The 16366-nt window shown below is 51.3% G+C and overlaps 1 protein-coding gene across 2 annotated transcripts; it reads right to left on the bottom strand.

Annotated features, from left to right (window-relative positions):
• On the bottom strand, positions 1 to 16366 carry LOC122375132 (basic proline-rich protein-like). Of its 2 annotated transcripts, XM_043354341.1 has the most exons (8): positions 16148 to 16366; positions 14353 to 14421; positions 11074 to 11295; positions 10500 to 10662; positions 5712 to 5781; positions 5040 to 5189; positions 4674 to 4816; positions 1 to 4222 (listed from the first exon to the last, which is right to left on the bottom strand). In XM_043354341.1, exons 1-8 carry the CDS (start codon positions 16180 to 16182, stop codon positions 1586 to 1588), a joined length of 3489 nt encoding a protein of 1162 aa, XP_043210276.1. In that variant the 5' UTR covers positions 16183 to 16366; the 3' UTR covers positions 1 to 1585. The 2 variants fall into 2 exon arrangements, with proteins under 2 accessions (XP_043210276.1, XP_043210277.1); XM_043354342.1 differs by lacking the exon at positions 14353 to 14421 and having other exon boundaries at positions 16148 to 16333.

Here is a 16366-nt window from a genome sequence, read left to right as displayed (position 1 = left end):
TTGATGCAAGTGATTATATTCCGGCATCCCCGGTCCCCAACACTCCGACACCGGTGGCCAACTGATCTACAGCAAACAGAAATGCGGCGACGGTTCCCCGTGTGGCCTGGACACATATCCGGCCGAGAGGCCCACCCGGGGACGCTTTGGCACCTGATGCCCCGGCCAACACACACACACACGAACACACACACGCACACACGAGCCCATATTGCACGGTGGCGAGCCGACCATTCCTACTAACGCGGCATCGCTACCTCGGAGGGGTTCTCTGCGTCGGCGAGAGTCCACACCAGTTCTGGACACACCTCTCCCACCAAACGACCGAACACTCCACCTGGGGACTGCGCGCGAGCCGGCACTGGCGCTACACAAACAGGTCTAGCAATCTGGCGCTCTGAGAGCGTCACGAGATCCGCGTCCGGTCCCGAGAGAAGCCCCGGCCGCGCCGCCGAGCCATATCACAGCGCCGCTAGGGGCGACGGAGCTCGTTACACGCTGGAAACCGGACGCAGGTCGACCGGCGGCGACATTCGCGCTGAGCAAACGGGGCCTGGGCGCGTGCGCGCGAGCCGCCGCCGAGATTCTATTGCTGTCGGAGCTTAGAGCCGTTGGGCAGCGTTCTGCCGAGAGGAGCCGACCCAGCGGACTGCCGATATCGCGGCAGGTCGGACACTGCCGGCCAGGCAAGCGGGGCGGAGTTCCGCTCAGTTCCGCGCGGAATGCGGATGATCAGATGACCGAGCGGCGCCGCCAAACCTATGGACGCTGGCAGGTGCTCCAAACAAGATCACAACTGGAACACACGTGTGCTGAAAACAGCGCGCCGACTGGAGAAAACAGCCATCCAGTACAAAGATACACAACGAGAATGAGGGTGATTGTAAACGAATGTCTGCGAATATGGATAATGAAAAATACTATTTCGTTGCGCTGTGCGCGTAACCCTGCCATTTTCGATGGCTCTGTGCAATACTGATGTGTCGGCAACGATTGTTGCACACTGCTGCTTGTGGAAGCGGCCGTGCTCGCCTCGGCAAGCGATTGTGCAATAAGTAGAACACATTACACACGCCAATGCACCGTACCCTGTGATTGTCCTTCCATGCAGCTCTGCAGAATAGACTAGCTACCAAACGCGACGGCCGGCACGCCCGCGACCCACACAAAGCTCATTTGAGATCGTTTGTACATGGAGCCGGTAGCGATGTGCGGGCAATGGAGCTGTTCCGTCGCCTCATGCTCGCGAGTCACGGCAAGCGGACAAAACATAGAGTAGCGCCGAAATTACGCCTTTGACATACATAGAACAACGCAGTGAGCAACACAATGAGAACAATATCATGAACATGAGATCAATATCATGAACACGAGATCAAGACAACGCAATAAATCGATTGGGCAAACGATAGCTCTTCGCAAAAAGCATCGATAAAAATGAGAACACAATTCAGACTGACTAGCGTCACAACCGACATCGCTTCGCGAGTTTCTGCTATCGAACTTGATGAGCAACGAAGCAGCTCGCCCCTTAGGCCCGCGCTGGAAGTCTCTAATATCGCCCTCGCTCCCCTCCCAACTGTCTCTAGAACGCGCCGAACCGTGCGTCCAAATGATCGGGCTTGAGGCGCTCCAATCCCGGTGGCGGCGCGTACCCGGGGTGGTGGTACCCCGGCGCGCCGTACCCCGTCGGATAGGCGTACCGCGGCGGCGGCATGTGCAGCCCGGCCGCGTACGGCAGCGCCCCGTACGCCGAGTACGGGTACGGACCGCCGGTGGTACCGAGCTCGGCCGCAGCCGGCGCCGGGCCGGGACACGGGCCGCCGGCGCCGGACGCGGGAGGCGACACGGCGCCGCCGGTCAGCGCGGCCACCGAGAAGTTTGAGCTCGGCTGACCGCCGGAGTTGTACGGCGCCGGACAGTAGCCGTACCCGGCCGGGGTCGGGTACGGCGCGCACAGCCGGCCGTACGGGTCACCGGGCGGAGACGGGGCCACCTCTAGGGGTGGTCGTACCGGCGGCGGTGGCGGCGGAGGGGCGTGACGAGCCGGAGCCGGCGCCATCCCCTCACCACCGCCCAGACTGGGAATCTGATCCACCAGCGACTCCAGGTCCGACAGAGACTTAGTCGCCAGATCCGCCTTGCTCGCCGGCGGCTGGTGCTGCGAAAAATCGATCGCCCCCGCCGGAGGGCCGGAGGGGTAGTGCGCCGGCGACTGGCGGTCGCTCGCCGCCGGCGGGCGCCGCTGCTCGCTGGCACCGGGGCTCGTCGAGCGCGACGGCTCCTTGTCAGGGGTCCTGGTAGCCGGGGACGCTGCTGGAGGAGGGGTGACTCCAGCGGGTGACGCCTGCCCGCTAGTCCCGGCTCCAGAACTGAGAGGAGCTGGACTGTGACGGTATCCGACCGGTGTCGCCGGCCCAGCTCCGGGTCCAGCTCCGGATCCGGGTCCGGGTCCAGGCCTGGGTGTGGCCGCAGGTGCCCCGTGCCACGGCGGCGGCCCGCTGGCCGGCGGGGTGAAGTGCCCCGCCGCTGGGGAGGCGGGGTATCGACTGGCTGGGGAAGCCGAGTACTGTCCCGACGGCGATTGCAGCCGCTGTCCCGGCGGCGACTGGGACTGGGACTGACGACTGGACAGCAGCTGAGTGTACTGCGGCGACTGAGCCTGTGACTGCGCGCCGCTCTGGGCTGAGGGGGACGGTGGGAACCGTGCTCCGGGCGACTGGCTCGGCGGCAGGGGATGCGGAGTTGACAGCAGCTGAGTGTACGTCCCACCGCCCGGCTGCAGCTGCGACTGTGGGGCTGTCGGTGACGCCGAGTATTGCCCCGGAGGAGAGTGGGTGTACTGCCCCGGTGGCGAGGCGCTGTACTGGGCCGCCGGTGACGGCACACACTGGTCTCCCGATGACGGCGGGTTATACTGACTGCCCGGCGACTGAGTGTAATGGCTCGCCGGTGACGGAAAGTACTGACTGGTGGGGGTGGGTGAGGGTGTGTAATCCCCAGCTGGTGACTGGCTGCACCGCCCGGCCGCCGCCGAGCCGCCGTACTGGCTGGACGGGGGCAGCGGGTACGGCCCTGACGGCGGCCGACCGTCCGATCCCGGCTGGCCGTACTGGCTCGGCGTGCCCTGCTGATCGCCGTACTGACCCGCTGATGGCTGCTCGGCCGGCGGCTGGCCGTACTGGCCACCCGGGCCGTGTCTCCCGTGTGGCGGGGGACCGTACTGCCCCGGCGGGGTGGGCTGGGGCTCGGACGGCGCCTGACTGTACTGACCGGTCACCGGGCCGTGCTGATCGCCGGCTATCTGACCGTACTGACTGTGAGAGGGCTGACCGTGCTGGTCACTCGGTGGGCCATACTGGCCGGTCTGTGCCGCGCCGTGCTGGTCCGGGCCTGGCTGACCGTATGGCCCCATCTGTGAGTAGGGCGTGCCGGTTTGGTACTGATCGCCCGGTGCCCCGCCGTAGTGTTCCCCTGGTCCGTATCCTCCGGACGGCGGTGTCATGTACGGACCGGAGCCGGGACCGCCCGTGGGCGGGCCGTACTCGGGGCTGTACTGTCCCGGGTACGGCCCGCCGTAGTGTGCCGGGGGCTGTCCGTACTGGCCGGGCTGTCCCCACTGTCCGCCGACCATGCCAAACTGTCCGCCGTACTGCTGGTACTGCCCACTTCCGTACATCCCTGGCTCCTGCTGCGGCCCTCCCTCGTACCCCGGGTACCCTCCTGGGCCGAACCCAGCCCCGCAGCCGCCCACACCCGGACTCGACTGGTCCATCGGGTAGCCAGGCGCCGCCTCTCCCGCCGCCTCTGTCTTGCTCTTCTTTGGCCGACCTCTCTTCTTGTTCGGGTCAGCCGGCGGCGCTCTGCGTGGCTTGGGCGCCGTCTCAGGTAACGGCACACCATTCTCATCTAATCGAATCTTGCGGGGTCTGCCGCGCTTCTTCTTGATGGGCACGGTGAGTCCGGCGGCGGCTGGGTCACCCGGCTGGCTGCCCGGGGGTACGCCCTCCGCGCCGTCGGCTGTCTCCGAGGGCGGTGTCCGGTCCTGGCGGGCCGCCGGAGGTTTGGGAGGCTCGAAGGTGAGCTCTGACTCGGCTGGCTCAGGAATCTCGCCGTTCAGATGGTCGCGGAACTTCTTCAGCGCCGTGTAGAAGGGCACCTTGTCAAGGGCGCGCGGCAGCTGAGCGCACCGCGCGCTTGAGGAGGGCATCACCCAGATGTTCTGAGGGCGAAAAGAGGACGGGTGGGACATGTTGGGGTAAAACGAAATGAAATTAAAAAAAAATCGCTCTGAAAGTGTTGCTAAGTACTTAAGAACACAACACTGTGACAGCTCTGACAAATGACAGATATAGCTATGCAAGGGAGAAACAAACCGTTTCGTTTCTGGCGCATTTACATAAAATTTCAACCATTTTAGACATAGGAGGTTAAGCGGTTTAAATAAAGATAATTATATTTGCTTGCATGAAGGCCTGGTCACTCGTCATGCTGAATGTTTTGCATTTCTTTTGCCTTAAACACCACTTGGTGTTTTGAAAGCGGGATGATTTTATGAATATTTCTATGTTCAATTCAAATCAATCCCTGGACGCATTCCATGCTGAGGCAGCAGCCAGTTGGTGAAATTTTAGTGACGAAGCAAGCATGCAGCGCGTTCAACGAAAACTTACCGTCTGCGTGCCTTCGATTTTCTCTGGTTGTTTGCCGAAGAGAAATTCCTTCTTCCCAGAAAATATTTCGAAGATGCCTTTGCCGTTAAAAACTGCTATCTTTGGTTTAAATAATTGAAGCTTCTGAAGCAGTATTTTCGCACCTGAAAGAGACCAGTTATCAGTTAATTACCATTGACCCAAGCAGCTCAGTCTTTTGACTTTGCTAACTGTCGTATCTTTGGATTCTGAAGCGGCCCAATCTTTTCCGCTCCTCACCGGTATTTATATGCATGCACTGAGCTCTGAATGTTTCTAAGCGGTACCTTACGCACATTCTCGAATAACACACTAAGTGTACTTTGACCAGGGTGAGCGCGCACTAACCTTCTTTGATCTCCTTGCGCGTGAGGTCCTGGCTGCCCTTGGTCGTGCGGGACACGATGTTGGTGAAGCCGATCTTGAGGTCGATGAGCCGGAAGTCATCCTCTGCACCCAGCGGCTCAGGGATGAGGCCGGCTAGGTAGGCGCACTTCCCTGAGGGAGGCGGAACAGGCGGGCCGGACACGACGTTAGTGGAAGGTGGGGATACGGCGGCGAAACACGCCAGGTACGCGGCTGTTAAAGCATACCACCCAACCGGACGTTCAAAGAAAGGTATAGGGCGTCTCTCTTGTGTTCTCTGGTCGCAATGATTCTGATATAGCGAGAAACAAAAAGGAGATCGCGGTAAAAGGTTTCATATAATGTAATGAATATAAGAAAAGCATGTCAAAGCCAACCTAGAATAAAGCTGCCAATCGAGGAATCAATCAGAGCGATATTTTAAAAATATATTGGTTGGATTTTCGATGGTTGGAAATGAAATAACGTACGGGAACACAGCCCTTTTATCTTTATATTCATATGGGTTGCAGTCCTGAACATGACTTAATGCGTGAACTCTATAGCCCTTTTATCTTTATATTCATATGGGTTGCAGTCCTGAACATGACTTAATGCGTGAACTCTATGAACAGTTTTACGAATGATACCGAACTATGAACTACGGTGACTTACAGAAGTGGTTTCCAGGCCCGGCGTAATGGTGCCCCTTGAACGCCGCCACCAGGCCCGGGTTAATGCCGATCTGAAAAACGAACGATCAAGGTCAAGTTTTGTTCAATAACAACCGGTTCACGCACCCGTGGGAAGCCTTAGGAGTTGCGATTTCATCATTAGTGAGATACCTAGCGACTACCGGTGCAATTTTTCATTAAAGTAACGCTATTTACATCGTTCCCATATAGCATATGCCATGCGGTACAGTATAACTTCAGGCGGACACTGTAGTGACATCTAGCGGCAGCGGTATAACATAGGTTTGGAGTTGTGCGGTACAGTATACCTTCAGGCGCAAACTGTAGCGATAGGCATCTAGCGCTACCTACATGACAGCTACACGTGAAATTCGGTAGGGCATTATTGTGAGCGCTCTCTCACTCAGCACACGCTCTCACAGTTACAGATGCTCGCAAGTGTCCTCTCACACCCAGGGTCTCTGCCCGTGCCTCCCGATGCAGCCAACCTTTCAGAGCGAGCCTGCAGCCCATTCTACTCTTTCGCTCCTCCCCTACACCCTTCGTCACGACTCGAACCGTTTTCAGACCAATTCGGTGGTATCGGCGTTCGCTGGAAGACTAGCGATCATATGATTATTGACAAAATTAAGGGCTAGTGCCGCCACTTATACTTTCAAGCTATTCCATGAGTGTCGCATCCATTTATTTTCGGCAGGTCTGTGATTCGGTATAGATGTGAATGATATATCATCGCCCAAATCTGGGTGTCTGCGAGCTCGTTAAAACGCAGCCTTATCGCCAGCGAGCGCCGAGTCCGCAGCACGGTCCCCGAGGAGAGAGGAAAGGAGCAGCTTCTGTGTCGGCTCGAGCCCTCTCTCCTCTCACTCCAGCGAGCCAGCGTGGCAGCAGCTCCCCCTCTGCCCCTCCCCTCCCCCGCGGCTGTCACAGGCAGCTGCAGGGACCCCTGGGGGAGGGGAGGGGGAGGGGAGAGGGCCGGGGGAGGGAGGGCTTTGATGGCGGCCTCGGCTGCGCAGCTGGAATATCCGGCCTCGAGTGAAGTCTCGACCGGGCAGAGCACGGGAGGAGGGAGAGAGGGGCTCTGAGCGGCGGCCCGGCCCGACAGCCATTAGCGATGAAGCTGGGGAAGGGGAGGGGAGGGGAGGGGCGGGGCGGGGGCGCACGGCTGGTAGACATTCACAGAGCTCTGACGGCTGGGTTGCCTCGGGGCTGGGCGCAGCAGCGTTCAACAGGGCCACATAGACATAACTCGCGCTTCACTGACGAAGCCCGTGAGCTACGGAGATTCACTGGCATCTACTACTATGTTTTTTTTTGCCTGATGTTCTCTGATAAAAAGGATTTCACTTGCCAGTTTCCACCAAACGCTTATCCATAAATGCCTCCACAACCCAGTGACCCGCATCCTTTGGGAGAAGCGCGATGTCTGTTACTGCATACAATATAAAAGGTCTAATTTCGGAACATTCACCATTCCCCTGTAACCCCGTTTATTTCGCCCCATGGGAAATTCTCCCCAATCTCAGGAGCCATAATTATACCAGCATACCCAAGCCAGATACCATCAGTGATATTACAGTTATTTCTATGTCACGCTGAACGCCAAAGCAGTGGCGGACTGAAGCTACCACGCTGTAACTTACATTCCAATTCGCAGTCATGAACCTGCTACCGAATGAATTATGCAGTTCCTTCCAGCGTTTAATCTGTTCTGTTCGCAAACCTACCACGTAATGGCCCCTAAATGATACAGAAGTGTGGACCCAAAGTGCGAAGGCATGCTTTGACACATGGTAACCGGGCACTTAGTTCATGCCACGCACATGCACCGATCGGTAAGGAAGAAGTGACTTGCTACAGGACACTCTTATCTGCAGCATTATGTTTCAGCCTAAATCATGGCGTAAGTAACCTTGTGAGAGAGGCTATCGTTTATGTGGCGTTACCCATCGTGCGACTATATAATTATATTTTAGTTTGCATTTTCACAATTTTGATTGGGAACGAAGTCCATATTAGGAAACTATAGTTTGAATATATATTTATAATATGATGTTATAATACTTATTTTAAAATTTGCTCATTCTTGCATTGGTACTATCTACTGCAGAATCCTTTATAACATATTTCTGATAAGAAGTTCCATTCCGCTAACAATAACTAGACAAGAATGGCAAGCTAAAGGTCAATAAACGAGATCGTATATTTTTTCTTTATATGACGATAACTATTTTTGTTTAACCTTCGCCCCAGTGGGGGGGGGGCATATGTTACCACCCTGTCGCGTTTTTTGCGTATAAATAAAAAACCGCGGCGCGTAGCGCCGCGCCGCTTGGCATAGCTTTTCGTACATCAATTTTGGACAATGTGTGAATTTTTTGACCCCAGGTTATGTCAGGTCAGGTCACCAGGTCAAGTTAACTGACCAGGCCTAAAAAAAGTTTGCAATCATGCCCAGCCTGCAGTGTTTGTCAGAAAGGTTTTAAACTTGGTGGATTGCATGATGTTATGGGCGCCTACAATTTGTATATCTCGGATTTTTTAATATTCGTGACCTAAGGTCAGGTCAGTGGCGTGACCTTACCATTATAAGTCAATGGAGAAAAATGAAAATGCCTCTAGATACGTGTGTACGCTTGGGAACAGTCCAAATAATTCAGAATCACAATTATTTGGACCACCCGTGATGACCAAGGTGTCATTTTTGCTGATAGCCTCTACAAAGGTCATCCGAGGTCATTTGAGGCTACAAACAGATTTTTGCCAATAACTCGCGATTGGAAAGAGATAGAACCCTGGTGATGGCTTTATTGTGTTTGTCTTGTTGAGACGCATCGAATGATATGCAACATGACCTTTTCCGGTTAGGTCATGACCTTGACCTGAGGTCAAATTTTCAAGTTAACCTTTCAAGGTCAAATTATAGTTCATTCAACGTGTCTCGTCGAGAGGAACACGATTCTGGCAATAGAAATGTCGTGGCTTTTTCTAGTCAAAAGTTATTGTCGAAAAACACTTTGCGAAAAAAACAGCTATTTTTGGAGTTTTTGCCCTCTGGAGGCTAAACCGTTGACCTGAGGTCAATTTTGATGATAACCTTATCGAAAGAAGAGTTCAAAAGCTATCGATTGCTTTTTTCTAGCTATCTAGCTATATATATATATATATTTCTAGCTATATCGACCATGCGTTTTTCTAGCTATCATAGTTCCTAAGATATAAGCATGTTTCCTGAAAAAATATAATGACATTTGGCAAATTTTGACATTTGATGACCTCCAGTGACCCCAATATTGCTCCAAGATGAAAAATGACCGAAATACTTTCAAACGTACGCATTGAGAGCTATCGACTGCTTTTTACCGCGTCTTTCTAGCCCTCTTAGTTTTTGAGTTAGAGGTGGGTGGCAACATATGCCCCCCCCCCCCCCCACTAGGGCGAAGTTGGCTGAGACCGCCACTGGGGCGCGGGTTAAACAGCTTATCATGAAGGGTTTGAGTCTGAGAAAGTGTTCCCCGTTTGAACGTATTTTTAGCTGAGTTGCGTTTCTCAACATGTCTGCATTTGGATGACACCATCGCCTTTTTAATGGTAACCAAGGTCACTCGACGGCCATGAAAAAAACGGAAGAATCCATTACGACGAATCTTCGTTCTTCAGATCGTATTTGAAATCGCATCATGACGCATTAGGAGGCTTTTGAGCATTACATTACATTGGTAAGGGCCTGGGGTCATAAAAAGGGTATTTGAGTGTCATCTAAACAGGAGGGAAATGAGATAATAGTAAATCGTTCAGCACAGTTGAGCGTGAACAAATTGTACCAATGCAGGCTGTTATATTCAAAAAGTGTGTAAAATGTGGCAATGTACACAAAGTTTATACGTGACAACGACCTTCATTCAAAGAAGTAACTAACAATGGTTATTGCAGGTACCGCCTTGAAGTAGTTGAGTACCTAACCAACAGTTGTTTAAAGTCTGTAATCTGCATGTACCTATTTGCGAGGGCTATAACAGGCCAAGAGATGCCCTGATAAATTTCAAACGGTCGCAACTTCTTCATTTGGAACTTTGATTCACGCAAAACGGCTCCTCAATCAGCACAATCGAACCAAAGAACTTTACATCTCGGGGCTACGGCTCTGTTCGCGACGAAATCCGTTCATTTCCTCTGCCGGTGCGCTTCAAGGCCCTCCACGAATCTGCAGATAGTTGGAGTGCGTTCGATCGGGCGCGGGGCCGCCTTTTCTGGCGACTCTTCTCCCCAGGGAAATAAGACACGGGCGACATTCCGGTCGTCGTCTAGAAATGGGACGCAGGAGACACTCGAGGTGCCCGCAGGAAATAGAGCACGGCACGACACTACTTGGGCAGGAGTGGACGCTCTTGTGAAAGAAGTAGAAGCAACTGACATAAGAATACATCATGAGCAGTGAAACTTACATAATAAATCTGCTGACCTCACTTTCATAGATGCCATTTAGAATAACGACACTTCACTCATTTTAAGACATTGCAAACCAGCAAGCTAAATGAAAACATCTCAAAGCGAAATGAAGTAAACATAAATGAGCACATGTATGGGGTTATAAAGAAAGTACAAATATTGCTTAGGCTCTAAACAGGTAAAATAAATAGCAAACAAAGCCCATGCAGACATAGGACGCCCAAACACAATATGGAACACGCACATACACACGCACATACACCGACAAACAAACTCGGACGTTGCCGAGGAGCGCACAGTGGGTGCTGCAGTTACTCACGAAGACGATGTCCAGGCCAGGAGCCAGGTGGTCGGGAAGAGTCAGCTGGGAGAGCTGCTCCTCGGTCAGACCGTTGAAACGGTCGTGCTTTTTCCGAGGCTTGTTCGGGTCAGAACTACGCACCGGAGTCTTGTACTTTGGCACCTCCATACCGGCTGCCGCCCTGCAAAAGAGTTTCCATAAACATGGGTTATGTTGTTGGCGTAATCCAGCCCAGACAACAGACACTATAAGAGGATGGTCGAGTCCAATATTCCTATGACAAGTCATGCGAGCCTGGGTAAAATAGAGCTTCCACAGTGCTGGAAGGTGACAATTTTGCGAGTGGTAAGCTTTGAGCCACTTCCGATCTTTCCTAAGTCAAACCCCACATCTTCAGTCCACATCTCTCTCATCTCTGAGCATTTACCACTACCCATCCTCTCCACTTCGCTACTCGTTCTACCTTCACTACCTTTTACTGCTCGTTCTACTCGTTCTACCTACTCGTTCTACCTTCACTACCTTTTACTGCTCGTTCTACTCGTTCTACCTACTCGTTCTACCTTCACTACCGCCACCACACACAACTCACATGGCTTCCAGCAGCTTCTTGGACTTGCGTCCGCGCTTCTTGGGGAACTGGAAGGGCAGCAGGGCGGCGCTGTCGGTGGCCGATCGGCTGCCGTCGTCGCTGCAGCCGCTGCGCGTGTCGTCGCCGACGATGGTCAGTCGGGAGGAGGCAGAGTCACCACCGGACACCGCCTCCTCGCGCTCGAGCGGCCCGTGCTGCGGCGAGAGGCCGGGCTGCAGCGACCTGACGGACAGGGGTTAGGTGTGTTATAGAGAATGGACCAGGCTGCAGCGACCTGGCAGACAGGGGTTAGGTGTGTTATAGAGGATGGACTACTATGGACGTCAAAGCCCTTGAGACCTCAACTTTTTGCGATGATTTTTAAATGCGTCAACTCTCGTTGACAATATTCTGGCAATGTGTGTTTCAGAACCTGCCGAAACTTTTATTACTGAGGCATTTTGACGCCAAACGATTATGAAAGGTACTTCTCATTCACACGTTATGTTAAATTTCACGGAACGAATCTGCTGTTTGGGTAGAGGCTACGCGCTCATGGGGCGGAGCCACGTAATGACGTCAGCGCTAAGCTCCGCCCTACCCCTCCGGCGCTCCTTGCCCGGCGACCGGTCACTCGCGTCTCGCGCTCCATTCAGGCTTGATGCTGGGCGGTAGCTGGTAGCGGTAGCGGGCGCTGGTAGATGATATTAAGAGCAGATGGCGCTGGTGGCGGGGATCGAGTATGGCCGCACGCAAGCCTCTGCCCGGGCCTGAATTGACCTTAGGCATTACGAGTGAATGAGAAGTATGTACCTTTCATAATCGTTTGGCGTCAAAATTTTAGTAATATGTAAAAGTTTCGGCAGGTTCTGAAACACACATATTGCCAGAATATCGTCAACGAGAGTTCACGCATTTAAAAATTATCGCAAAAAAGTGGGGTCTCAAGGGGTTTGACGTCCATAGTAGGCTGCAGCGACCTGACGGAGAGGGGTTAGGTGTGTTTTAGAGGATGGAATAAAGGCTGCAGCGACCTGGCAGGGAGGAGTAAAGTTTTTTATCACAGGGAAGACACCAGACCGAAGAGACCTGGCAAGAGTGGGGCTAGGTGGAACCACATCACAGGGACCAATTTGCAGCGACATGCAGCCGAATTCATAAACTTGGTAACATTTTACATCAGGGTGTATTTTACGGCCCAAGAAACTACGTACTCTTAGAAATGGGTAGTCTTATTTGGATTCGAGGGTGTAATATGCGCCAATTGTACGTTTTTGTTTGTTTTGGGCGTTATGTTACTACATCCACTTCTTAAATCATTGTCAATAATATCATACCTATGGCTATATCCGCAATCGATTTATGGAACAGTTCGGGCCTAAAATGCAACAGAATGAGTGGAAAACTGCGTCAATCGCATTTCACGTCTTTTTATGAAATCGACCGCAGGCAGAGGAAGGATTAGACGTGTTACTACACAAAATAACTAGATCAGTCTCTAGCGACATGTCAGAAATAATCTAGAGCTTAGAGATAGACCTGACAGATAATCTGGCAGAGGTTAGCTGTACTATCACGGGGAATGGAGTATCATTGGCAGAATGGGGAAAGTTATTGCAGCGGGGGAGACAGAGATGCAGCGACTCGGCGGAGTGAGAAAAGCGAGTGAGAGCTGCGAGATGGAGCAGCCTGATATCGACCCGACCTATAACCTGCTTACATATAACATTTTTGGCCCATCTAAAGTGAGTTTGGGGGCCCAAACTGTTTCGCTGGAAGTTTTCGATTGCCTTTACTCTCGTCTTTCTTTCTATGTATGCAACTATTCGTTTGAAAGTTAGACAGAATGAGGGACAGAATTTGCTTCACCCCAGCCCCCGGGGTCAGGGGTGGGGAAGGGTTGCATTCAGGTCAAGGTCATGTAAAATCAATCACGGAAAATATTTTAAGAGGCTATTTTATGGGCTTCCGGAGTCATTATAATTTTACTTTCATCTTTCCTGAACCTCTATCAGTTTATCGCTTATAGCAAAATCGATACTAGATTAATAATAAGCGCCTATGAATACTTTATGTATGACGCACCGCATGTGTCTGTAGCATTCAAGGTCATCTGAAATCAACCCTGATCTTAATCTTTTTCCAACAAAAATCCAGCATTCGTCGCCTCTTGACAAGGCGAGCATGCAACTACCTCTATTTTGCTTTTTTGAAGAAGGTCGCAAATAAAAACTTTTTTGTACTTTGAATTACTGACCCGACCTGTCAGGTCACTGACTGACCCAAGACTGTGCAAAACATCGGCTATCGTTGACATTTCGTGAAAAAGAGCAGACTCAATTTTCTGTAAAGCTATATTTTAACCCGTGCCCCGCATGGAACTTCCCGGACACTGCCACCCGTAGGGGGGGGGGGGCGTTTCCCTTTTGGAGTGGCTGTTCGAACGGTTGGGTAGCATGTCCTACCGGAGCACTCTCATCCCAGTGGGTATAGGCTCGTGTCTCTGCCAAGCACCAGTCAGTGCTCGACAAATGAATGTCTTCGCCTTATTCCAACCATTATCCCACGGCCCTGAAAGAGTCTCAAAAGAACCAATGGCCTAATTCAGAAAGATGGTATTGGGCGCTGCGAGGGCGTATACGTCCCCTAAAGGTTCCCAATAATGAAAGACGTTCCTCGCACCATTCGACAATTTTGAGATCTTAGAGTACAGTTTTTGTTGCTTAGTTTTCTTTTAATGTGAAGAAAACTAAAAAGTTTCAGCAACGTCTGACGTAATGGATAGGGCAAATAATGACCCCAAAGTCCCTTGACTTTGCCAACAAATACATCAAAATGGCGCAATCGGCTTGAATAGAAGGCTAAAATGTTGGACTTCAGCGGCATATTTTTGATGTTTTATGAAAAAAAGCTAACTAAAAGCATGCCGTTTCACCTCAAATATAGAAACCTATTCCAGTTTTATAAACGGGTGCATTTTTACGAGGCGAAGTAAATATTAATTGCAATCTCATTTGTTGCATTCGATGGGTCGGCTCCCTATGAATTCGCGGTGATCTGTTGCGTCTCTCTAGTCTCTGGGACAGTTCCTCCCAACGGGTCGGGCTCGTCCGCTGAGGCGCGCAAATCGGTGATCGACTCAGTCGAATGCCTTGCTTTATCCTCGCATCGTATGCGGTGGCTTTGCCAACAAAACAAACACTGCATTGCCTGGCTAATCCTGTGTTCCATTCACTCGAACATGTCACATATGACCCGAGCCCTACAAGTGAATGCTATTTGTATATTTCAGGTACTCACTGATGTGCCTTCACCGGTGATTCTGCATTGGCATTGTCTCCAACGTCCATCATGTTAAGCATTGTGGGCCTGAAACAAAAACAAGAAAATACGTTAAAAGACAAAACATATAAAATGAAAAGCTACTAAATCGCCATCGTCTGTATATGAAGGTAATGGTATACCATAAACTTACTACATAGGAGCTATTCCTGTGTGTTTATGCTGTGTGGCTATCATTGAAATTCACGACGTCAGGGCTTTACGAGTCCAACGGACCGACAGCGATTCTTCGTCTTCTTATATTTTACATCTTATCTCCTCTTTTTTTCAACTAAGGTCCTATGATTGACGTCCTATATCCCGCGCCCCGCTGGGCTATCCAGCCATACACGCCCTGTGGGGGGAGGGGTATATTCTGCCCTCCCCCCCCGTCTAACTTCCGAACCGATAGTCGTAGAAAGGTGGGAAAAGCGGTAATCGAAAACTGTAAACAAGGAGCCAGCTATTTGCCATTTGCCATATGCAGCCATTTTTTTGCTGAAGTAGGTCAGAGGTCAGGTCAAGGTCAGGTCAAGGTCTAAAGGGTACAAAAAGGAAAGTACATTATCGGCTTTGGAGCGCAGTTGGCGAAGAATGGACTGAGATTGATTATCCAAAACGTGTTCTCAGGCTACCAAGACCTTGGTTCTACCAAGGTTCTTTACATACCACGTCATGTAAAGGTCAAGCCAAGGTCAGGTCAGGTCACCAAAAGCGAAATATGGGTAAAACATAGCATGTGCGAAACATGTTTTACGGGTCATTTTATTCGTATAATTCAATGGGCACACCAAATTAGTGATATACACTACATTTGCATGAATTTCAGGTCAAGTTCAGGTGAAGGTCAGGTCAAGTGGGGTCAAGATTTGAAGTTGATTTGTAAGACCCGAAAAGGTGTCTATCTGATGCAGTTTGTCACGATGAATTGAATTTTTATGGGGCTATTTTGTTCCCGTGCAAGGTTATCTGAATTAACAGCAAAGTTTTTTGGTGTCTCTTCGGGTTATCCAACTCAACTTGATCGGTAATTTTACGAATAAACTTTGATGACCTCAAATGACACAAATGACGTCACACATGATGATATATTATAGGTAAAGAATTGTTAGAAACTTTGGGTGTTCCAGCTCCACAAATCCGCCTCCCCAGCGTGGGTGACCTTGACCCCTGCCGTGCCGTCGCCTTTGGTCCAAGTCTGTATTGCGGTGATAATGACTTTACAGGTGAATGAATGCTTAGTGTACCTATGCAATATCCCCCGAAACGCAACCCCGAAACTTCTGCGGTACGTTAGAAAGCACGATAAAAGTTTACGTGTTCCCTATGTCAATGATGAATATATGTTTTCACAAGTCTACAGATGAGCGATTTATTTAGCCGGCTGCCAATGCCAATGCCTGCTCCTATAATTCACATCTCCATCATGCATTTACTCAACCGCAGCTGACAACATTCTACCTCAATCATGAGCGAAAACATATTCTCAAACGATAGTATCTATTTGAGCATTGTAAGTGCAATGAATAGCCTTGCTTGAGGTTTCACCTGAATCCAAACATTATTCGTATTTCAGCACTTCTAAAGGATTTATGAGAGCACCTACCTGTAAAGATTTGACACCCATGTTCAATTTAAGCCTGCCTTAGAAGCTCCAATCACTTTTCTGTCCGTGCACCAAAGTACCAAACCTCACCTGTCATAAAATACCAAACCACTGACCTTACAATGCCCCATAACTCGCAAAATTACATGAGGTACGCCAGCTACTCACGTTTCCTGTTCACCACCGCACTTGAGCCTTGCCATGGGATGGGCCGCAACAGTCGAACCTCACTTCTGCTCCTCCGATCACATGGAGCCGTGGGAAATCTTCCCGCACAGACCGCGTGCCACCCACGGCGAACTCATGACGGTTTGCGGCCGCTCGTTGCCCGCGACTTGGCTTGTTTTGCCTCGAGTTCCCGCGCCAGGCCGTCGTCCAACTGAATCG

The sequence above is a fragment of the Amphibalanus amphitrite genome, unplaced genomic scaffold (assembly GCF_019059575.1).
Source record: "Amphibalanus amphitrite isolate SeventyFive unplaced genomic scaffold, NRLGWU_Aamphi_draft 001780F_arrow, whole genome shotgun sequence".
NCBI lineage: Eukaryota > Metazoa > Arthropoda > Thecostraca > Balanomorpha > Balanidae > Amphibalanus > Amphibalanus amphitrite.
This window is presented reverse-complemented; position numbering and strand designations above follow the sequence as displayed.

Excerpts from the sequence above, each read along its gene's own strand:
- LOC122375132 (XM_043354341.1), bottom strand. The coding sequence starts at position 16,182 with ATGGCAAGGCTCAAGTGCGGTGGTGAACAGGAAAC. Across the intron at positions 10,663-11,073 it reads AAGAAGCTGCTGGAAGCCAT|GGCGGCAGCCGGTATGGAGG; the intron begins GTGAGTTGTGTG and ends ACTCTTTTGCAG. Across the intron at positions 5,190-5,711 it reads CGGGCCTGGAAACCACTTCT|GGAAGTGCGCCTACCTAGCC; the intron begins GTAAGTCACCGT and ends CGCCTCCCTCAG.